At 34.4% G+C, this 24,894-nt stretch overlaps 1 protein-coding gene across 1 annotated transcript in view; it reads right to left on the minus strand.

The window, feature by feature from the left end:
* Positions 1 to 6,351: 6,351 nt before the first annotated feature.
* Positions 6,352 to 24,894, minus strand: part of LOC122007920 (transportin MOS14-like) — a 29,535-nt gene continuing 10,992 nt past the window's right edge. Inside the window, exons 10-27 of the mRNA XM_042563458.1 lie at positions 21,828 to 21,903; positions 21,599 to 21,719; positions 21,426 to 21,525; positions 21,191 to 21,272; positions 20,294 to 20,376; positions 13,806 to 13,925; positions 13,420 to 13,471; positions 13,143 to 13,298; positions 12,488 to 12,611; positions 12,332 to 12,413; positions 12,168 to 12,253; positions 12,018 to 12,092; positions 11,871 to 11,925; positions 8,536 to 8,655; positions 8,365 to 8,457; positions 8,114 to 8,259; positions 7,064 to 7,241; positions 6,352 to 6,974 (exon numbers count right to left, since the gene is read on the minus strand). Of these exons, the coding sequence (XP_042419392.1) occupies positions 6,696 to 6,974; positions 7,064 to 7,241; positions 8,114 to 8,259; positions 8,365 to 8,457; positions 8,536 to 8,655; positions 11,871 to 11,925; positions 12,018 to 12,092; positions 12,168 to 12,253; positions 12,332 to 12,413; positions 12,488 to 12,611; positions 13,143 to 13,298; positions 13,420 to 13,471; positions 13,806 to 13,925; positions 20,294 to 20,376; positions 21,191 to 21,272; positions 21,426 to 21,525; positions 21,599 to 21,719; positions 21,828 to 21,903 (2,028 nt within the window). The 3' untranslated portion in view covers positions 6,352 to 6,695. The remainder of the gene's footprint in view (positions 6,975 to 7,063; positions 7,242 to 8,113; positions 8,260 to 8,364; positions 8,458 to 8,535; positions 8,656 to 11,870; positions 11,926 to 12,017; positions 12,093 to 12,167; positions 12,254 to 12,331; positions 12,414 to 12,487; positions 12,612 to 13,142; positions 13,299 to 13,419; positions 13,472 to 13,805; positions 13,926 to 20,293; positions 20,377 to 21,190; positions 21,273 to 21,425; positions 21,526 to 21,598; positions 21,720 to 21,827; positions 21,904 to 24,894) is intronic.

Genomic DNA, 24,894 nt, shown 5'->3' on the forward strand with positions numbered 1-24,894 from the left:
ACATTTGGAGCATTTTGAGATTATTCTTTTCATATGTTTATTTCCCACTCATTCTTTTGAGCCTTAATGATACCAGCGGATTGTTTTTTACATGTAATTTTGTTTTTGAATGTACTAAAAGGTGTGATCATTTGATTCATTTCCTTCTATTTTATATATGTATTTAATGAAGGCACAACCAGCAATTATTTTTTTTCCATCTTAATTTCTTTTTAAAAAATTTGGCTGATTATGATATTTCTGAGAATAGTCGTTGTCAATACAGTTTTGTTTGTTTTAGCTTCATCCATTGAAACTTTTTTGCTTGTCATTATTCCCTAATTCAGGTGTCAAAGGACACTGCTATGCTGATAACAGCCCATAGTACCATGGGGACCAAGGTACTCTCTCTTAGATTATGCACATAGTAAAGGGTATATGCTTTTTATTCTAATATGGTTCATGATCTTGCTCGATTGAGAAAATTTTTTTCATTTTGCAAGGACCCTATTTCTATTTCCAATGAAAGGAGCAATCTGATAGAAATTTAGGTTCCTTGCTCCTTGTGATATCGAGGATATATAAACTTTTTATACCAATAGTTTCAGTTCACTTAACTTCATAGACTGGTTTGAACTATTGGAATCATTCTCATCTCTCTCTCTCTCTCTCTCTCTCCAGAGAAATTTATTTTATATTTGGTCAAATGAGGTGTATTATTGATTCAACGAAGGAAGAGCAACTCATAAACATTGTTTCCTTTTTTTCATAACCATTGGCTATTTTACAGATTAATTAGCACGCATCACTGCGAGATATGGCTGTGAGACCACCATTGAAATTACATCTCATCATTTGCGGTCATATATAGATTCACTCTGACTAGTAACATTATGACTGCCTGATGACATTGTACTATGACTCTCCTACTTGTATACTGTGTTGCTATTCTGCTTATAAATGATCTACATTTCTGTCTCTAAATGGGAATAATGCAGATATGCATCTTTTGTTAAGTTGTACTTCTCTCTCTTGTACTTTGATGCCCATTTGCTTATTGTTGGATGTTGGTGTATTCTAATCTATGATGCTTCTGTTTGCAGGTACTCCAAATCTCCATTGTTAAGGATATGACCAATAGCTTATCTCTGCAGTCTTTGTAAGATTATGAATACCTCAAACTCCTGAATTTAAATATTCTGATGTTTTCTACTTACAAGAGACTCTTTTCTTCATGTTACTACTTGGTTATGACTCCAGACGAAAAGCCTACTAAACCCAGAAGAACTTTTTGAAGTGTCTAATATTTCCATAATATCAAAGTAGAATTTTATAAAAATATTAGATCTCTTTATGTCTGTGGTAATAGTAATATGATTTGTCTCAAATAACTTGCATCAGCTTGGACTCAGGAAAGTGAGCAACAGTAACAAATTGGGTCAAATAGCTGAGCCTGATGTGGTTTGAAAGTTACTTACACTTCAGTGGAGAAACATTTCCATATTCATAGAGGGAGCTATTGGAAACAAGGTAATGCATTTTGATTTTTTATGTTAGTAAGATTTTGCTTCACCTGCTGTTCAGTTAAAAAAAAAAAGTAGAAAGAAGGGAATTTCCAGAACATCGGTTTGAATTGAAACACTAATCTTCCCTTCTTTTGACACCAACATAAACTCATTTTCTTTCTCTGCTTCTCTTTAGAGTGCCATAATTCTTCTTCAATGCTTGCTGTTATCATAAATTCAAATTTTCCTTCTGTTCATCCCTGATTAAACCTTAATTTTCTTCCTCCTCTATTGTAGAACCCACTCACTTCTCCTTTCTTCCACCATCATAAAAAGTGCCAGTATCAGCTATTTTACCCCTTCTCGATGAATAGTTTTAATTTAAAGAAAAGGTGAGAATGTAGTTACAAAGGAGTAGTTTGCTAAAAAATGATGGCATCATCCTTTTGGATTTGTGTATTATTTAAGATGAGATTAGATATACAATCTGTCGCTCCTAACATCCCATTCTCTTTGAGTAAAATGATCGACAATTAGCTCACAGTTTTTTTTTTTCTTTGGCAAATGAATAGAACTCTAATCTCTGTATTTATTTCTGTAAGATTTTTCATCAATTGCGTAACATTGAAAAAAAATGACTAGGCACCCTTTGTACCATTTCCAGTGTCTTTTCTCTCAAGTAGATGTCAGAGCTTTAATCAACCTCATCTGTCATCTTCATCTCTCATCCAATATTAATTCCTGGTTTCAAGAGTTAATATTGTGACCCTACTACTTTTTTTTTTCATCCTACAACTCTCTCGCAAACTTGTTCATCCTTACAAACATCAATCCATGCATATAGAACCTCAAATCTTCATGATGGTTCATATGGTTCTTGTGTTCAGGTCTCACCCTCAGCGCATAGCCGAAAGTTAAGTTATCACATGACATGGTAAATCAGATTCAGGTCCTCAATAAAATAACTACCATACATGACATTCTCATAGATGATTTTCCCAATTCTGAATGTTTGCTTTCCATGAATTGCGCTAAACCTTTTATGTATCTATTCAGAAAATCACATCAACTATCACAATTTAATCATGGGTATAACCTAGGGATCATGTGATTTGATATCTTTGTCTTACAAGGTGTAATATCTGGTGAGAATGGATACGTTAGAGCAGGATCTCTGTTCTATGTACGATGTGATTCTCTAGTATCAAGATAATTATGCTCTTGAACAGATGATTTATGGATATCTTTGATTCATATTATAGGAACCATAAAGAAAGTAAATTGGTCTTTTTTATATTTCTTTTGCAGAGTATCTGGGCGCTTGATCCAACAGAATGCTGAATGGAACCATTGCAATTTCTAGCTTTTGTTTTCTCAAGAATATTTGAGAAGTTGGAAAGGTTTGAACCACAGTATCGCCTACACTAAATGTGAGTCATATTTAGATGCACCTCTTGGAAGTAAACTTAAAGTAATCAAACTGCTGTTTTAGTAATGAATTTTGGTAATGGAGAACAAAGAAGTAATGGAGAAACATATTCACAAGTACTATATTCTTTATTCTTTAACTTTTTTCTTTCTGTTTTGATGCTAAGTAAGAAATTATATTTTGTGGAATTCTTTTTGAAATAATGAGGAACCAGTGTTGTAGTCATATTAGTTGCATCATTGCAGTGGGGAATATACAGGATGAAGGTAAGGGATCATGCATGGAAATGGATACTTCGTCTTCTCCTATTGGTTTTCGATGCTGTCATCCTTTTGTATGACAAAAAGGGGAAATGATTCTTTAGCAGATTCACTCTTTTTTCATCTTGATTTCATATGGACCATTTTGTTTATTCCACCATTTTCTTACAGGGATACACTGGACTTCTTAATCATTGAGTTTTTCGCCGCTCTATTCCTTTGTTTATCTATAACAAATCCAGGTATTGTATTTTACCGCATTTACATTGTTTCTGTGATTGTCAAATAGGCTGGTTTATCGGGTTTATATAAATTATAACTTATCTTTAAATTTTACTCCATAAGGCACACCCTTTGCCGCAAGTGGTTCCTTCATTGACAATATCTGGGCACAATACAAGTAATCTCGACATAATTTAACGACACTGATGCGCACATTTTGGAATAATGCACAGGTTCTTGAAGATTATCTAGCCAGTTTCTCCAGAAGATCATCACTTTTTAAGACATCGAAAAAATGTACAAGAAATTAAGTTTTAGTAGAAATGAGCACCATCGACACCTGTTTTAGGTTGTTAGTTGCTTAATAAACTATACCTATTTCACTGGATCATTACATGCGTGTATGTGTTTTTTTTTATCGAGGCTTTACTGGAAATTTCATTTAGTTTTAAGTCAAACTTGCTTATTGTATTTCAGTTAGAAGGAAGATAAGAAGACTACATCTCAGATGCTTAACATGATTGATTGGTCCTTCTTCTAATTTGCAGGAGTCATTTGTTACCCTTACAACTGCGATCACACTCTATATTATGGCGTCATACTATCGTTGATCCATAGCTTTGTGCGTCCCCGGTTTTGAGGTAGGATTTTGCCACAAGTGCGTGAGAGTTATGTACTTAATTTTACTGAGGTTTATCTATGCAATATGATTATTACTTCCTGAGTTTGCATTGAGTCTATATTTTTTTTTGATTTTACAATAAAAAATTAAAATGTTAGCTCTGTGCCAAGAGTTTGTCATAATGGTGATGTGCTTATGACTACGATGGTAATCCATAACCATTAAAGAGATGTTATAATACTAAAATAAAATGGAAAAAAAAATAGAGAGATTAGCGAATGATAAAATTTTAGGAATGAGTATTGAGTATCAGAATGTGAGAATTGAAAGTTGAGAGTGAAAGTTATAGCATGTTCAGATGAGAACTTTTTTAGATTTATTTAGTAATTTTGGGGAAAGTTGGACTAAAATATTCCATTTTTTTTTATTGTGTGGTTAGTTTAACTAAACTACCAATACAAGTGAAATAATCGTCTAAAGAAGCTGGTTGAGCACATTGGGTCACGCTTGGTACGGCGGCTCAGGTTGTGCTAGCATTACCGATTGGCTGAAAAAAGCTCAGTTCGATCATAAGAAGAAAGCTAGGTTTGTCACAAAATTTGATGGGTTTTGTCGGACTCGATCCATTTCATATTTGGACCTGTCCGTTACTGCAGGGGAAAACTTATAAACGATTGAAGATGGCGACTTGCCGAGGAAAGATAATGAATGGACGACCATATCCATAAGAAAGATTTCTTATTGGATTTCATTAAATTTCCTGTAAAATGCAATTAGTAGCATATTCTTCATCTGACATTCCTAATAGCAAAAGCAGTATAAAAAGAGATGCCCACGTAGTGCAAACACACATCGACAAAATCATTTGGTTACTAACATGCAAATAATAATAATAATTATTATTATTATTGATTTTGTCTACTAACATGCAAATAATAATAATAATAATAATAATAATAATAACAATAATAATAATGCTTATCCTAGGTGCTCCTCTACTATACATGGAAATAAATCATGATATCGAAAGAGATGTTTGGTTTCAATTATCATATTTATAACTAAATCAATTTGGTATTTGATTAATTTTTTTAAAAAATAAATTAAATTAATATTATTAATATTTAATAATATAAATAAATAAAATTAGATAATATTTCCTTTTTATTTTATAATCTGTTTAAATAATTTACTAAAGTTTTACTTATAATTTGTTTTAATTTAATAAAGTTTTAATTAAAATAGAAACGTTTTAATTAAAATAGTAAAGTTTAAAAAAAAACGTTGGTTATTCTTCCTCCCATTGCCAACCGCTGTGGACTGCTTTCACTACCCAGTACCCACCATCCTCCCGTCTCCCACTGCCTACCGGCGGTGAGCTACCCACCATCCGCCCGTTTCCCAATGCCCACCGCCCACCACCGACCTTTGCCCATTGACCGCTGCCCGCCTCTCGCTACCACCACCGGGGATCTGATGCCATCTTCAACGACACCTGCTGCTATCCATCGACACCTGCTGCCATCTTCAACGACACCTCTCCATCCGCCCGTTTCCCAATGCCCACCGCCCACCACCGACCTTTGCCCATTGACCGCTGCCCGCCTCTCGCTACCACCACCGGGGATCTGATGCCATCTTCAACGACACCTGCTGCTATCCATCGACACCTGCTGCCATCTTCAACGACACCTCTCCATCCGCCCGTTTCCCAATGCCCACCGCCCACCGCCCACCACCGACCTTTGCCCATTGACCGCTGCCCGCCTCTCGCTACCACCACCGGGGATCTGATGCCATCTTCAACGACACCTGCTGCTATCCATCGACACCTGCTGCCATCTTCAGCGACACCTCTCGCTGCCAGCTGCTCGCTGCCGCCATCCGACAATTTGCTGCCACCTTCGGCAACACCTGCTGCCACCCACTGACCCAAGCCGACACCTATTGCTGCCGCCTACAGCCACCTCCGTGCTCTGGTCAGATTGCATCAAGGGTAATTTCAAAAAGAAATTTTCTTAACCTCCGAAATCGAGAAAAACCAAAACAGCCGAAGGTATTCGGATTTTGGGTTAGATCCCCCCATTGATGACGTGTATTGACGTTTCAAAATCGAGGAAAACTTCGAAATCCAAAAAAATCTCAAACCAAACACATGGTAGTTGTGGATAACCACGAACCAAACACGTCCTACAGGAATAAATCTCAAGAGATTCAATCTTTACTTATGTAATAAAATTCTATCATCCGAATACCAACTCAACTATCAACTACATCCATAGGGCCATTCGGCTACTAACATCATATCTGCATGGGAGAGGTAGACATACAGCGTTGGCTTAATTCACACAGAAAAATGGATGATTCACATTAGTGTATAAGAACATATACATGAAAAATGTTGTTGCATCACACAATGATTTGTCTATATCTAAAATATCAACGGATACGAGCAAATGTACATTGAACATAAATACTGCTAGAAAATTTACAGTTCCCTAAACGAGCTGCTCCTTTATGAAAAGGAAAAGGAGACGACTCAAGATTGGATAAGCTCATTTATACTCGCACAGAAGAATCAAAATCTCTTACCATAATCACACAGCAATAAGGATCACGTAGCTTCAATATCCATATTTGTAGAAGAATAAGATGGAATTGGGATATCATTTGAGAATCTAGGACACAGTTGTAAAGTTCAAGTCGAGTGGTCTTAGAGCTCCTTGGACAATATCTTGAACTGCCCTATTGCGACGGCAAACATCTGAAAGCTCTTCAAGTGTGTTGGCAAGGGCAGAAGTATCTGATCCAGATGCAACTTCTGATAGAGTTTTCAGAAAACTTGAACATTCAGCCTCTGTGAGCGCTGTATGGGGAACAAGTGATATGCTCTCTTTTGCCCACACTAACACCTTGACACCGTATGTCCTAGTTAAGGACAACAGTACATATGTAACCTGTGTAAGAGAGCACGGAAGAAAAAATACAACCTTAGCAAAACTGTTGATTATAATTTCTCTCCAAATGAACTACACAGCAATTATACCTCCTCCAATCGAGAAGATGGAAGCGCTCCAGCTAAAGATGCAATTAAAATACGGGTAAGAGTAGCACCACGAGGAACTAAAATATTATTGATTATAGGGCGGTAGACTTCTCCAGCAGAGGAGTTTGCAAGATCAAAGACATCTGACAAAAAGTTCAATATGGACTTGCAAGCATCCCTGGAAATCAAAGCAAATAAATTAGAGAAATTTGATTACTTCCTCAAAGGAAACAAAGCACAAAGTTGTCTTTCATCATCCCATGATCTTTCCAGCATCTTAGTCGTATAATTATACAAAATTTTGAGGTATTTTTTTATCACATAAACAAATGCAAAACAATTTCACCCATCCCCTGCCAGTTCTTTTTGCTCAACTTCTAATTTTCATTGTCGGAAATCATCTCAAAATGGCATACAAAAAACAAAAATGGGCCCCCACTTATACGAATATTATGATACATGAGAAGCCTATGGGTGGGGAGTATTTCACCTAGAGTTATCTAATCAGCTTGCCTCTTACAACACCATATCCTTTCATATTTGTTTTAATTATATTCCACAAATGACCAAGAAACTACAATACACTTGTCCACTATATTTAACCTTACTTCTTCTAGTCTTTTAACCATTTTGTACCGCTTTGCTTTCTTTTTTTGTGAGAGCACGACAATCATTATATACAGTAAACAAGACTGATTTAGGAACTAGAAGGCAAAATGATAAATATTGAAAGTAGAAAAAAGCTTCATTGACTGATCAAATGAAAGCATCCTTAAAAGAACATGTTTTGTGCGTACAACTTGGAAGGGTTTGTAAATGGTATAATAGGACTCTTAAATTGAAAGGGCAATGTGATTTTGTAGCACTCATCAGTTTTGCATCCTTGCAAGTTTCTAAGAAATTAGAGAACCAGAAATGAGAAATTCCACTTTGCACATCAAGCTTCAGCTCTATGGTCAATTAAGACATATATCCTTCTTTAAGATAACACTAGATAATGAGAATTGAGTTAAAAAAAAAGACTCACATATACGAGGAAGCACATATTACCTGTGTTGTATAGTGATTCCAATCATCGAGCAGTCAATCAGCGATAAAAATGAAGAAGAAGGGACAAACAAATCTGGGCAATATCGTATGCATCTTGAAGCTAACAAAAAACAGTCATCTGCAATGTCTGGTCTAGCAGTGAAGTCCTACACGTAAACCAAGGACAATTTTAGCATATTAAATCATTAGATAGAAGAAAGAAATAACCTTGGAAGTGTCTAATAATAGAAGGTAATCAAAACAACTAATACCTGTATCGTCCTGAGAAGCTTGGTTGTATGTATAAAAAGGACCTCAATTAAACTTCTAAGATAATTAGCACAAGAGGGATCTGATCCAAACATCTGTAGGTAAATACAAACATAAGTAGAGAAAACAGGAAGTGAACAACATATAATGCCATGCAAAAAAATAAAAAAAACCTTTATGACTTCACTTGATAAATAAAGGAAGCAAGATTGATTATGTTGTTGATACAAGAGTTGGACCTCTTCCAGCATAGAACCTATGGTAATCACCATAAATCTTCCACAGGTTCGCACCTTCAAGACAGGAAAAGCTTAATTATCAGACAAGATGAAAATGATAGGTACTAGGATACACCAACAGCAAACCTACAACCAACAATGACAGTTACAAATTTAGTGTACAGAGTATAAATGGAATAAAAAATATTAAAATTATTTATTCCTTGACAAGTTTGTGATAGGATTGCTGAACAAGCTAGAGGGAAGTGAACAGCTTCAGGTCCTTGCTTGGTTAGTTGTTAGTTGCACAGCAAATACATGAACAAACAACAATATGAAATAAACACGGTTAATACTTTTCTTTTTATATGGTTGCGAACCCTTGGTTTCTATTGCACTGTCTATGATTAGTTCGATGAGTCATCACCCAAATGCCACTATCTTTCTCCTTTCCTTTCCGGAGGTGGGAAAACCATCGCTTGTACTAAGAACAAGAAGACAAAATCTTGTATGTAAAACAATAACAATACAATTTAAAAAAAAAAACAAATATCGAACTGTTATCAACCTTCACTTAAGCTTTTTGATTTTTGTTCACAAAACTTAGCATGATCCCTTTGCCGCTTTATTTTATAACGTTCAAGTTCAGCCTGCAATTTGTTGTTCAACTTCAGCCCAATCAGCTGTTACATTATTGTAATGCAGCTTTCCAAACCATATATGGTCTTCCCCCTTTTCCGTACTCACATACCGTTGCCATCTCATCGACTTTTCTTGTGGGCAGTGTCACAAGCACAAGATTATTGTAATGCATGCATCGTGCAAACTGTTAATGTTGTGCATTCTTCTGTGCCAAAGAAATTGTGGACATGGAAGCCCATTTGTATTGTGAAAACACGCAACGCACTGTGGTAGTGGAGGGCGATAAATGGCAAGGAACATTGGAAAGGGTCAATAGGCTTTCGCGTAAATGATACCAATTTGAAAAAGAAGGGAAAACCTTTAATCCTGTTAGAGTCTAAATAAATTGAAGGTAGACCAACAAATAAATACGAGGAACAAAAAACACTAACAAAGAAAATCAACTGCAGCTCACTACAATAATCACAAAATTTTCAACCTTTAAAATTGTTTAGGCGTTCAAAAGGAAACAAAAGGCCCAGGACATTTAAGCTGGTAACTATTAATTAAAATAATGTCTCTTATTGAGTCTTTTATGTATGAATTCTTATCTACATCATCAACATAATTACTTAAAAATGATTAGGAATAAGAATGGTAGTATAATAGTTGTGCTAAAATTCATGTACTCCATTCACACTATCTACTTGAGGGGAGGAGTGGGGGAAGAAAAGAGGAGCATTGGGGATAGATTTTATGCATTCTATTTATTTAAAAGGAGAGAAAATAAAATGGGAAAAAAAATGATATATCCTAACAATTTTGTCATTGACAAGAAATGCAAGGTTTAATCAATCTTTTTAACACTTCTTTCTGCCCACTTTTAGAAGGAATAAAGAGTGAGAAAGAGATCCAAATACTTCCTTTCTTTTACTTTTTATTGTTCCATGAAATAGACAAGGGAAACAATTGTTTTCCCTCTCTCTCCCTCTATTTGTTTTCCCTGTTCCCTTCTAAGCTGGTGCAGGGTTGGAGATCTATGCACGGAGATCTATGTCCATGTCAAATGCGTGTTATAGTGCTGACTAGAAAACAAAAGCAACAGCTTTGCTTGGCTGCAATGTAAATCTTGAGGAGATTGGCAGCAGAAAGTACAAGGTGGAGCCAGATCTAGCAGGACGTCAAGAGTGTTTAACAATGGGGATGAGTTCAGGTGGGTAATGTGGGCTGTTGCAGCTCCAGCATAGAGTTGCCTGAGTGCCATTAAAGGATGGTGCCATCCAGCAGCCTCCTCTGGGAGTGGGAGGATTCACCATCTGTGGGAGTAGGCCTCAAATTCGTATGGTGGAAGAAGTTAAACAAGTAGGGGAAATGTGATGCAGCCCCCTGCACACATGCACAGCAGAGTTAGCGGAGATAATGGAGGTACCATGGCATGTGAATGTGAATGAAGAATGGCACCAAGACAGAGGGGAGAGGGAAGGTCATATCCATTACATCAACCCTATAATCTCCCCCTTAAGGAAAAAAGAAAACCAAAAACCAGAGAAGACTGGCTCTAATATTAGTTGAGAAGAAAAGAATTAAATTGATTTAAAGAAGGGAAATACCACACCATATAAAAGCATCAAACAAAAAAAATTAATATTCCAAGAAGCATTGTGAAAATACTTGTTCTAGAAAAACTCATACTGGACATTTCAGTAACCATCCCTTTTTTGAATAAGACAAATATTGGGTTGTACAATAATTATAATAATTAATTGTTGTGTAAAAATGTTGGAGGTGATTTTTGTAAATTCAAATATTGGGTTGTACAACTTTCATAAAAATTAATTGTTCAAACATTTGAAGTTTATTAAAAAGTGACAAAATTGGGAGGTGAAATTTGATACTTGTCACTCTTCCCATCAGGATCAATATAAAGTAGGACGATTTAATGCCTAATTCTTGATTCAAGTTTATATTTAACTTCATCATTCAATAATTTCTCTTATTGTTCTCCTTTATGTTTTTTCCAATTTATTTTTAATTTGATTTAGATGATTTGTCCTATATAATCCCAAGAAGCATTGTGAAAATATTTATTCTAGAAAAATTCATATTGGACATTTCAGTAACCATCCTTTTTGAATAAGACAAATATTGGGTTGTACAATGATTATAAAAAATAATTGTTGACACAAAAATGTTGGATGTAAATTTTGTAAATTCAAATATGGGTTGTACAACTTTCATAAAAATTAATTGTTCAAACATTTGAAGATTCTTAAAAAGTGAAAAAATTGGGAGGTGAAACTTGGTACTTGCCAATCTTCTCATGAGGATCAATATAAAGTAGAAGGGCAATTTAATGCCTAATTCAGAATTAAAGTTTATGATTTAACTTCATTATTCAATAATTTCTCTTATTGTTCTCCTTTATGTTTTTTCCAATTTATTTTCAATTTGATTTAGATGATTCCTCCGATCTGATCCCATCATCATTATCCAATCTCAATACAACATATTATAACCCTTTATTTGTCCAACTATTTTCAAATTTTAGCCATCAGAGTCTTGATCTGCATCTCACATATGGCATATGCAACCATATAATCCCAGTAAAATGATCGATTATGAGGATATCTATTCTTGCAAAACCAAAATCTGAGTTATAAAATACTCACGGCATATTTACAGGCCCGGCATAAAGACTCCATTGTTCTCAAGTCCCAGCCACGACTGTACCAAAAATGATGAGGATTAGCTTCTAGAGATAGGGCTACAAAATATGTTGTCTACGTAATAGAAGTTAGCTAGGTACTGGTCCTTACTTATCAAAGATAGATTTCAAAATTGGCCAAAAGCGGTTGATGGCTTCAGCTACAATTTCCGGAAGAGTAACATTCCTGAAAAGTTGACTTGATGAAACATAAACCACTCTGAATATGGCCACTAACACAAACAAGATTAGCAACCAATACCTGAAAATGCATGCTAGTCTGTCAATATGAATTGTAAGATGACGTGCTGGTACCTCATTCATCAATTCTCCTTGATTGATGAACTCCTGATTGTAACAGGAAGCAGAAGTTAGCAGCAGAAGAATCCTTAAATTAAATATCAACAAATACAGATTAATACCAACTTGTAAAGGAGTAATAATTGGCACGCAAACCAACTCCAATGCTTTCTTGGCATGATCAAGTGGAAGTTCCTTGATAACCACGCTGTAATATGATCACTGTTAAAACAAGCAGGATCTTTAACTATAATAAACAATATACTTGAAAAGGTGAAGAACCTCAATGCTTCAACCAAATGCATCGAATCATTAGAAGAAACTTTGTATCCTCCGTCTCCGCTAACAGCAATATGGTAAATATGGAAAAGGCCATCCAATGATCCAACAAATTTATTGCTACAATCTGGACCAAAAGCAATCATCAAAAAGGAATAAAGAATAACAAAAGAAAAATATTTCTGTATATAGGACTGGCACCTAGAGCCATTAGCTCAGTGGAATAGAGGGGGACCAAAAGCTAAACCAATATGAATAGGTTCCAATAATGCATGTTCAACTATGCAATTCATGATATGTCAACTATCAGGTCTGCTGAAAATAAAGTTAAAGCATTCCAAAATAGGAAGTGATAGCTAATTAGTTGGTTATAATTGTAGTTATGGTGTAGAGGTAGAAATGATGAAAAAGTGAATTCATCAAATAAACACTGTTTCTATCAAAACAAACAATAGTAAATAAAGGGCAACCTCGTGCACGAAACTCTCGCATGCGGGGTCCCGAGGAAGGATCCATTGTACATAGTCTTACCTGCTTTTTGCAAGAGGCTGTTTTCCGGATTCAAACCATGACCTTTTGGTCACAAAGCAACAACTTTACCGTTGCGCCAAAGCTCCCCTTAGAAAATAGTAAATAAGTGGCATAAATGATATACTACCTTCACATATATACTTAAATGCAACAGCAGCAGCTGCTGCACAATCCTCTGACGCACTCATTCCTTTAGTCAGAATACCAACTAGTGGTGGCAATATTGATAGTTCAACTGGAGCCACATCAATCCATTTTGAATATGCTCCAACAGTAGAACAAACTGAAGAAATAAAAAATTTAAATTAGAAAAAAAAAGAGAATATAAACTCCATGAAGCATACTAGCATGCTTTTAAAATAATTTAACCAAGATGTGTAATGACAAGTATGTTGGCGTGTTACCTGTCTGTAGCAAATGTGGTTCACAAGGAAGTTTTGGAAGCAGTGTCATAATCTGGAAAACACAAAAAATTTGATTAAAAGTATTTAATCAAATCTAGCTACAAAACAACATTAGAGCTAGATGATCAGTTATGCCATTCACACACCAAGTTTGATCATGTATTTGCCCAAGAAAATCATACATTCCTATATAGTACAAAAAAAACTCAGAATTTTAAACATGCTACATCACGCAAGAAACAATGGTAAGACTTTGTAAGGTGCACAGAGTATCAGGAAAAAATTAACTCAATTATCTTTTATCCAACAAGAACATTTATTTTAAAAATTAGCAAAGCCAGATATTAACAGAACCATTACTGGCTAGCCTAAATTTGAGACTCTACCTGGGGCAACACTTCTGCTTCCTGAGTTGAGACTGACTTGGCTACTGCTTGTATACAGAATAGAGCAGCCTCCACTGGACGCCAATTGAAGCTATCCTCATTTCTGTGACTTCCAACAGCCTAAAACAGAAGCAAGTAACAACAAATTCAAAGGTTTAACTCAGAAAAACAAATAATTTAAAAGTCACTAATCAAATGCATTTAACTTTAATGAAAGCCATTTACATCCTTAACAGCAACATTCAGAACTGTGAAATAACAATTTTAATGCAATTTACTGGCAGTATCGTATGGTACATACAGTACAAGACAGGATGTGATGCCGGACAAGATATCGATTATCTTGTGGCTGACAAGAAGACGGAATTGAGGAGAAGACAAGAAGAGAAACCTCCAAAAACAAAGAGAAACCCGTCGTTTGCAAAAAAAAAAAAAGGGAAACATTGTTAATAATAGAAGATGAAGTCTCACACATCTAAACAGGTGGTTTATACAGACTCTAGACCCTAAGACTAATAAAGGAAAGAAATCCTAATATATGAACCTGAATTCCTATTTTGTAAAGAAAGAAAAAAGATCTTTCCATAAAAGAAAATTTCTTAACAAAAAACAAAATTACCAAAACAAGATGCTGATATAGACAAACCTTAACCCATATATACAAGAAATACCAAAATAACCCTAAATACCATAAAAATGAAAATTACCAAAAATAGTAAAAATATGTTCGGAGGCTTGGATGAGTGTTTAAACGGTGGATTTTGGGCCCGAAACATGAAGGTTATAGTTTCGAGTAACAAATGTAGTTCTCTGAATTCTGCATTCGTGGCCACTAACAGAACCTGATTCTGAGTCCCGAGTCAAAAGTTATACTCATTTAAAGTTCAAGAGGTCATATTGAATTGGTCCTGCATCAGGATGGTACCAAATCGATAGGTACATTCTAAAATTAGCTTTTATTCATGACAAATCATTTTAAATATTTTTTTCTCAGTATGGGTGATATACAGCAGTGCTGGATTGCTGATCCAGTGGATCCTCAGGATCACCATCAAACTGAAATCTTATGCACGGTTACTAGCTTAGCTTGTGGACCTCATTCTTAATCAAGACTCCAGGTGATCATTGATAAAAATGATTACGTATGAAGACAAAATCTGGTTCACCATCAGTTACAATCTAATGATAACAAGACAGCCGAGTGACAGACATTAAAAGGAATAAGGCAGAGAGCTTAGGGAACAATAATTCATGAACAACTCTGATGCAGCACTAAGAACCAAGAATTAATTCACCAAGACACAATATTTATTGAAGGGTTAAAAGATTAATATAGCAAAAACTTTTATTAAAAGGTTAATAGATTAATACAACAAATCCCTTAGATGATTCTTAAATTTAGCGCATTGTTTCTAGTATAGCATCCACAATCCGTATTGAAATCTAGCATCCATTGGCTTTCCATACTTAGTCATCAACAAGCAACACTGAAGAGAGTAGTCATGCAAAAGTTTTGGTACTTGATCACAATGGTACCATTTCAATATTGTACCATGTCGTTTATGTATAATTTTGCAACTTTAGAATTATAATTAAATAATATATATATCCATCCAATCTAATTATAGTTACAACTTATAATATCATATTACGACTTAAATAACTTGTATAAAGTTATAATTATCCAACTATATAACATAATTAATAAGTTCTATAGTATATCTTTAAAAAACCTTATATAAATAAATAAATTATTTTTTATTTAGCTATATGATTATAAAGTTAAAAAAGTTACTATAATTAGTAACTTATGTAAAATTATAATTCTAGAGTATAATCATTAATTTTTTATAAAAAATTCATTATTATTATATATAGTATATGGCTTATAGTTTATAAATGAAGATATAAATTATAATTATATGGTTATATAATTATAAGCACATGAAATTATAAAGCTATATAATCAAATGGGTTCCCTTCACTCATTCTAACATCCTTATTGCGACACTGCCAAGGTCGTGAAAATAAGTTCCATCTCAAAATCATGATCTAAATTTAATGCGACTCCTCACTTGATTGCTCCTCCGAGCTCACCTATCTGATTTCTCCAAGATCTAACAAGATGACACATCTGCATCTTGTGCTTGCTGCAGATTTCTCAACCTCTTTTGATATGCTTCCTTCTTACGCACAATAACCAAATTTATAGCCTCTTCTCGCCTTTCTTTCTCCTCCCCATGATTGGGTAAGATCCTTTATTCCAACCATCTAGGTGATCTTTAGAATAGTGATTAATATAGACATTTTAAAACCAGTGGAAAAGGATTCAACAAGTAAAATCCATTTGAATTTATCTCATCATGCTTAGCATTTTGACCATTGCAACTATCACATGCTTTTTCACATTATCATATGCTTAATGACGAAAAATCAATTAAATTAACTATAATCTTATTTTTAAAAGTAAAAAATGCAAAGAAATTATACTTGAGAACCAAAACTACATCATTCTAGTTGAGAACCAAAAGCTACTACAGAATAATTTTTAAACCATAAACAATCCAATGAAAAAACAAATATCATTATGGAAAAAAGAAATACACAAATCATTATTATTTGTCATAGACTGTTATTTACTCAAAATAAAATGGTTAACAAATACATGATTTCTCACAAGATTAACATATAAAATAATGAGATCGGAAAAATTAGGTCCTATAAAAAGAAAGAAGAAAAAGAGGCATTTGGAAAATTGCATACGTTCATAAGTTCACATAAGCATACAAATTAGGTACAACATTTGCCTAGAAAACTGTGATGATCCTAATATAGTTGGCTGATGCCTTCTTGTGTGGTCAATTTCATTAATAGTGTACATATCATGTTTTGAAATCTCGTATCATGTCAATTAACATACCGTGTCAATACTCGGCAAGCTTCAACATGTGTTACGAAAAAATTCAAGTAACATTTGTTATTCTTTTATAACCTATTTCTTTAAAATTATAGTCTAATTTATTATCAAATTGCTATAGTCTCATTTATTTTTAAAAATAAAGAACATTATAGAAAAAAAACTAACATAAATTCTTTGGCAAGAGAAAGGATTCAGAATAGCTTCTCCTTTGTGGCAACCTCATAAACATCTTTCAACGAAGGAGCTTCTTCATGCTCTATGATGAGTCAGTACAACTCCATAACAATCACAGAACGACTTGAGAAACAATGCTGCATGAAATGCACAACTTGCAATATAGTTTCATCCAGGGATTGAAATGTTGTTTCATGCCGAGCGGCACGGACGGTTTTTACCATTCTGCTGGGGAAGCGAAACGGGCACCCCACACGCGACAGTTTCGAGCGCGCGTCACGAGCAGCAGGCGTCCCGAATGCGTCTCCGGGCGCTTCCGATGTCAGAGGTGTCAACGGACGCCTTCGGTGCCGCCGGAAGCGTAGCAGGACGCTTCCGCTGGAAGAATCGCCGGACACTTCCGATGCCACCGGAGGCGTCGTGGACACTTTCGGTGCCGCTGAATGCCTCCGGCAACGGGGCGCGTCACGGGCACTCAGGCACAATACAAAATTAGTATAATTCAAACAATTCTCATTCCCACTTAAGTGTGATATTTTAAAGAGGTTTTCATAAACCCTAATTAAATTATCTCAATAAAATATAAAAATTATATTTAAAATTTTAAAAAATAATAATAAATTTTATTAAATGATATTCTGAAATTGTTTTTAAGTTTTAAATTTTATTTAAAAATTCTAAAAAAATATATAAAAATTCTAATAAATAAAATTTATATTCTGATATATTTTTAATTATTTTATATTTTTTACTGTTTTAATATTTAATTGATATATTAATATTTTTTTATTATTTTAAATATATATTATTTAAATTAATAATTAATTAAATGAATAAATAGTTCATTTATATAATTATTATATATAAAATAGCATATTTGTATTAATTTATATAATTATGATTATTTAATTTGAGCATTGGAGAATTATACCTAAGTAAAATGTTACAAGAACCAATATTTTCACACTCATTTTAGTATTAGCAAGGTAACATATTATGATCTATTAATTTTAATTCGAATTATTGATAGATTATTTTTTTTATAAAAAATTATATTTAATTATTTTTCTAACAATATTAAGTTGTTTAATAATGAACATATTAAAATCAATATATGACTTATTTTTAAATTATACACAATAAATATATTTATCTAATAATTACTATATACAAATAAAAAAAATACCGAAACCGTATCGGCACGGCACATACGATGCCGAAACCGTATCATTCCAGTGGGACCGAAACTTCGGCACAAGTCAAAATTCTAAACCTTCGTTTCATCAGCTTACAAACAACTCGATAAGGACAAAGTAAGCGCATCAAATGTCTTCTTCAACCAGTTCTACGCGGACTTAATCAAAGTTTCACCCAGCTTTCTTCGACTAAGGAGCTGTAAAGTAACTCCCAAATACAACAACAACAACAACCAAGCCTTTTCCCACTAGGTGGGGTCGGCTGTATGAATCCTTTTACGCCATTGAGCTCTATCTCCTATTATATCATCATCTATATTTAAATAAATTTTATCTTATTTTATTGTTGCTAACTAAGTCTTTTTTGGTCTTCCTCTTCCTCGTTTGATATGCATGTTTATCATAGTTTCACATCGCCTAACTGGAGCATTTATTGGTCGTCTAAATACATGTCCGTACCATCTTAAACGTGTCTCTCGGAGTTTGTCCTCAATAGATGCAACTTCGGCTTTCTCTCTAATGCTCTCATTTCTTATTTTGTCCATCTTCGTATGCCCACACATCCACCTTAACATCCTCATCTCTGCAACTCTCATCTTATGCTCATGTGCTCGAGTCATAGCCCAACATTCAACTCCATATAACATAGCAGGTCTAACTGCGATTTTATAGAATTTACCTTTAAGTTTAAGAGGTACTTTACGGTCACATAAAACATCCGACGCTCCCCTCCATTTCACCCATCCTGCTTGTATTCTATGTAAGACGTCTCTCTCAATCCCTCCATCATTTTATAAAAATGATCCTAAATATTTAAATCTCTCGGTTCCGGGCAACTCGTCCTCTCCTATCTTAACAATTGTTTCATTACTTCTAATATTGCTAAATTTAAATTCCATATATTCTGTCTTTAATCTACTAACCTTAAAACCTTTTCCTTCTAGTGTTTCCCTCTAAGATTCTAGCTTAGCATTTACTCTTCACGTGTCTCATCTACCAAAATAATATCATCTGCAAACAACATGCACCACGGTACTATGTCTTGAATGTGCGCAGTGAGTTCATCCATAATTAGTGTAAAAAGATAGGGACTTAGGGTTGATCCCTGATGTAACCCTATCTTTATTGGAAATGCTTCAGTTACTCCGCCTGAAGTCTTTACTCTGGTCGTTACATCCTCATACATATCCTTAATTAGTTCAATATATGTTACGCTAACACCTCTCTTTTCTAAAATTCTCCATATAATTTCTCTTGGGACTCTATCATTAGCTTTTTCTAAGTCAATGAATATCATGTGTAGATCTTGTTTTTGCTCCCGATATTTTTCAATTAATTGTCTAAGGAAATGTATAGCTTCTATTGTCGACCTTCCAAGCATGAACCCAAATTGATTTTCTATCACTGTGGTCTCCTTCCTTAATCTTTTTTCTATTACTTTTTCCCAAAGTTTCATAGTATGACTCATTAGTTTAATACCCCTATAGTTTGCACAATTTTGTATGTCTCCCTTGTTCTTATATAAGGGAACTAGAGTACTTATCCTCCATTGATCAGGCATTCTTTTCGTTTTCAATATCATGTTAAATAATTTTGTAAGTCATTCAATACCTTGTTTCCCTAAGCACTTCCATACCTCTATCGGAATATCATCTGGTCCAACGGTTTTTCCATTGTGCATCTCATTTAAAGTTTATTTTACTTCTGAAGTTTGAATTCTACGATAAAAATTAAAATTTCTATTCTACGATAAACTTAAAATTTCTATGCTCATTTGACCTAATTAAATTACCTAAGTTAAAGAAAATAACTCCCAAATAGTCTACCTTTATTTTTCTTCATCTCACCCCTTTTTGTATATGCACTTCGGCATGACCAAAACCATCTCATTAAGGTAGCCACTACAGCCACTAAAACTCAGCTCAAAAGAAAAATGTAAACCTCGGCATATATCAGCATTTTTTATCAAAATAGTAACAGTGGACGAACTATCAATTTGTATCGAGATGCTCTAAACCAGGATGTATTACATAGAATAAACAATTAGAAAAGGCTAGACCTTGGTTCAATGAAACATAGTAAAAAAGTAAATATAATGAAATTTCTGTAGAGTATATCAGAAGAGAGATGGTTACATAGTTATAAACATCTAAGATGCACAAGCCAGGTAGGAACAAAGCAAAGGGAAACAGAATCACCTGAACTAGCTTTGTGAATAGAAGCTTAAGTGTCTGCTCACCTCCCAAAATGACTGTAGCATCAACTAGTACATCACTAACAACTAACAAAAAATGGCATTAGTTAGCCCAAAAAACTAGATGATGACATCATGTAAATGCAAAAAAATGACAAAATATATCAAGAAAAAAAAGTAATCTATCTCCATATGATGAAAGAAACTAAAAAGACAGTCAAAATTTGCAGGCTGGAAATTTATGAAAAAAACAAGTCTAAACTGTCAATTAGGATTCAGCCTAATAAAGGGCAATGCATTTCAAGAAGTCATGATTTAGGTCCAATGCCACAATAAGGAATGGAATGAGCCCACATAGAAAAAGATACCAGAAAACCGTGATACCAATTTATAACTAATGTACAACAAAACATTGTCATGGATGTAAATGCTGCAGAAAAGAAAATTAAAGCATGATCTAGAGAAACATACTTAAGAAATAGAATGATAGCTAGTGCCATCCAACCCATAATAACAGTATTCAATCAAAAATATGTCATAATTCATATAGTACTGAAACTCATGAACGAATTCAGATTTTCAAAAGTTCATTTACATCCCTCAAAAAGGATACATCAAATACCAGAAGTAGCTTCTACAAAACTGTCCACTGGGGCTTATCATAAAAGATAATTATGGAACACCTACCCTATAGCATATCATTGAATAATGGATAAATCCTAAGACAATGTTGAAAAAAAATAAAGTTGATAGCTCCAGACTCAAGCTAAACTAGGCTTGATTCAAATTCCCAATCAGATACCATAATCGAAAAATGTGGACTTGAGATATCATAGAGATTGCAGGCTCAAAGACTGATGCAACTAAAGGAAATGACTTTCACAAACATTCATATTTTTACCATATCTGATATGCCTAAAATCCTTGCAATCTTCTTCAGAGAGCTCCTCATAATCTTTTGGATATTCAACCCGGAAGGTGACCTGAAAAAAAAATATAGATCATGGACATACACAATCAGGAAAGGCCAGGCAACTTAATGAAGTTAAAATCAACTTGTTTAACATTGAATCAAATAATTATAACTATCCGAAACATAGTTTCCATAAATTTTAACATGATTCCATTAAACATACCAGGGAAACCAGCATCTCAAATGGTGCACGAAAAACTTGTAACCTCCTGTTCCTTTCAACCTCAATTGAAGCCTCAGATCCATGTGAAACACAAGACTCCCTGGAATATTGTAGCTCATGTAATCATTTGCAAGTAGAAACAATTTTATGTTTGCACTATTATAAATTAATACCTTCTGGACAAGATATTCTGGAGGTTGTGCCAGAAATTATATGTCATTGACGATATGTCATATTCAGGATGCGATGCAACTTCAAGCAATGCTTGTACGATAAGCATTGAATTATCAGAACCTGCAAACAAATCAGCAAAAGTGAATTAAGAAACAATTAAGAATGTTATAAACCATAAATAACTGAGTCATTTGAAGAAAAAGATACATCAATGAATGTCAGACATACCAGTTGCAATCAAATCCACATAAGAATCCCCCATTTCAGCAAACAAGCGTGCAATAGCCTTCACATCTTCTTCATCCTAGTATCAGAAATTTTACCGGTTTGAAAATTTTATGATTTTTGGCTAATTGACACCATCAAAAATGTCAATTGATTTTAACTAGATCAGAAAGGAAGTTAAATGTGCACAAATTCATATTTTGATCCTTATAGCAACAGCTCTAACAAATTTTGGTGAGTGGCTAACTTTGCACTTTCTAAATCCATGAAATGACTAAGATATCAGCTCTCCATATTAATAATTAAACAGAAGTGCAGTAGAAGATCATATTTAAAGCCGTTATAGAGGAAGGGTCCAGGATCTTGAGCATCATCATATTTAACAACCATCATGATCAACAACTTTGAAGAGCATAGAACATCAGGTTAACATCTTCTACATATTTAATGTTAAATACTGAATTCTTATCAATTATTTCCCGCATCTTAAAATTTCTTTACTTATTTTATTTTATTTTTTAATGCCAAAGTAAGTTGACCTGGATGGATATATTTAATTATAGGCATCAAGTTGAAGTCGAATTGAGTTCAGAGAGAACTCATCGGCTAGGTGCAGTGATTAGGGTCACATGGGTTCAAACTTGACTCATTTATTTTGGCCAATTATAGGTAGAACCAAATTTTATGGGGGGATAAACCAATTTAATCATGTTGGAACAATTTAAAGATTTTTTTAGGAGTTAGGGATTTTTCTCCAAACTCAATTTGGATTTTTTTTTTTTTGGCCAATTTTAATATAGATCAAATTTTAAGTGGGAATAAACCAATTTAATCATTTTAGAGAATTTTTTGAGTTTGGGAATTTTCTCTCTCCTCTCCCTGCCCACGTTTTCACCTATAATTAGATATGCTCTTCTTCTTCAACCATGCAAACACAACCAGTAAACCAATGACACCAACATTGGCTGCCATTCACCAACCAACTTTCTTCTTCCACCAATCTCTCTTACTCCCCTCGTACATCATGATCTCGGTCTGACCTTGACCACAGAGACCAATCTCTCCTGCCACCATTTCCCTCTTCCTCTTACTCTCTTGATTTTTTTATCTTCTTTTCCTTTATTTCTTGTCGCGCTGCCACTGCCGCTTGAGAGAGAAGACAACGGTTGTTGCCTCCTCTTCCTTCCCCCACTCTTCTTCTGCTCTATAATTCCTCCCCCTTTGCTGCACTCACGATCTGGAGCTAGAAGGAAACAAGCTATGGACCAACACAGATTCCCCTTTAGTCAAGTGATTGCTACAGAAACGAGATCTTATATTATCGGCTGCTAGGTCACTAAAGGCTGCTGGATAGAAGCTAGCAGAATGGTTTTCTCGGGATTGTGGGGTGGCTCAGGCATATGATTTCTTTAGGCAACCTAGTCCTAAGAAGTCATGGGCCCAGACAACATGGAAGACATGTCCAACCGAGTCATGCAATTACCGTCTGGATGTTGGCACTGAGGAGGCCACCCACGAGAGATAGATACGAGTACCTGGAGGACCGGAAGTGCACCTTCTGTCAACATATGTTGGAGTCACAAGAGCATATATTCTTCAGGTGCCGCCCTATAACGGAGTTACAGAGGATGAAAGATTGCTGCAAATGAGAAATATCCACATATCGACAGATGATGAGGGTCTTTAGGAGATATTATCGTGGGAGTAGAATGTTGACAAAGGTTCGCCATCTTTCCTTGTCTTCTATCGTATACCATGCATGGAAGGCTAGAAATAAAAATTTCTTTGGTGAGGGTCAGATTGTGAGAAGATTCTCAAGAGTGTGCAAATTCATGTATACCGGTCCTAGTGGTCAATTCTTATACTCTTGGTTCAAGCTAAAAAATTTATTTATCAAAAAAAAAAAAAAAAAAAAGGAAACGAGCTGGGAAAAAGACAAACCATTGTCCAGCTCCTATGTCCTTTTCTATTGTTGCCATCTTTCTCTCCTATTTTCCCAATGCTTGGAACCACAAGCCACTTGCTTTTGGTTGGACCAAAAGGGATCACCAACTTTCTTCATGTTTCAAGCCTCTCAAACGAGGTCATTGTTCGCACACTAGTCAAATTAAGGCAAAAGATAAGTGAATTTTCTTGTAAATGATTTTTTAATTAAATTAATAATTACTTGGAATTTGAGTTAGGTTGACTAAGATGGCTCACATTATCAAAGCACCTACTCTATTGCTTCGATCAAGGAGAGCAAGGGTTGGTCTTATTATATTTCTATTTTATGGCTTATCTTAGGATGTATGATGGTGTCTCAAATTTAGAAACAAAGATTAATGGTTGATTAGTTGTGAGAGTTAAATCCTATAATTTAGAGTGCATTGGAGATAATGGGACCAGAGTGGCATCCCTTAATAGGACGAGAAAGCTATAATGTTGTATATCACTAGAGAGAGTTTTAGTCCATATGTCAAATGACATTGCTATTATTACATTATGAGGATAGTAGCTATAGTGGTGGATTTATTAATGTTGAATTTAATAAAGATATAGTATTGGTTTGGTGGAGATTTAAAAATTATCTTAATTCGTGATAAAGATGATGATAGTTGTAACTGACAAATAATTTGAAAGAAAATAATGGTTAATTTATGAACATAAAGTTTTAATATAAATTGTTATTTAACTGATTTTCTTAGTCTCTTAAATAAGATTAAATTTATGCACTTCGTTCTTATTTACCTACTTTGTGATTTGCAGTCACCTTTTGAAATTTTTTAGCCATTAGGAGAGTGTCATTTGAGCAGCCATACTAGTGGTCTTATTTTCTTTCAAGGTGTGCATTTATGCATTTTAGTTAGATTTAATGTTGTATTTTGTTCTAACATTTTTGGAAATCACGTGTTGTGAGCAAAGCTCGTCTCTATACATGCTTAGCTCGAATGGGGCAAGACGTTTAACCACTTGAAGCAACTGAAATATTCAAATAATTATAAAACATGTGTCACAACTCATGTGTTCAACTCTCAAGTAAAACATGGGCATTTTGTTATATTCAGTATTCACCATATTAATTTCATTC

Source organism: Zingiber officinale, chromosome 8A (assembly GCF_018446385.1).
Source record: "Zingiber officinale cultivar Zhangliang chromosome 8A, Zo_v1.1, whole genome shotgun sequence".
Lineage (NCBI taxonomy): Eukaryota > Viridiplantae > Streptophyta > Magnoliopsida > Zingiberales > Zingiberaceae > Zingiber > Zingiber officinale.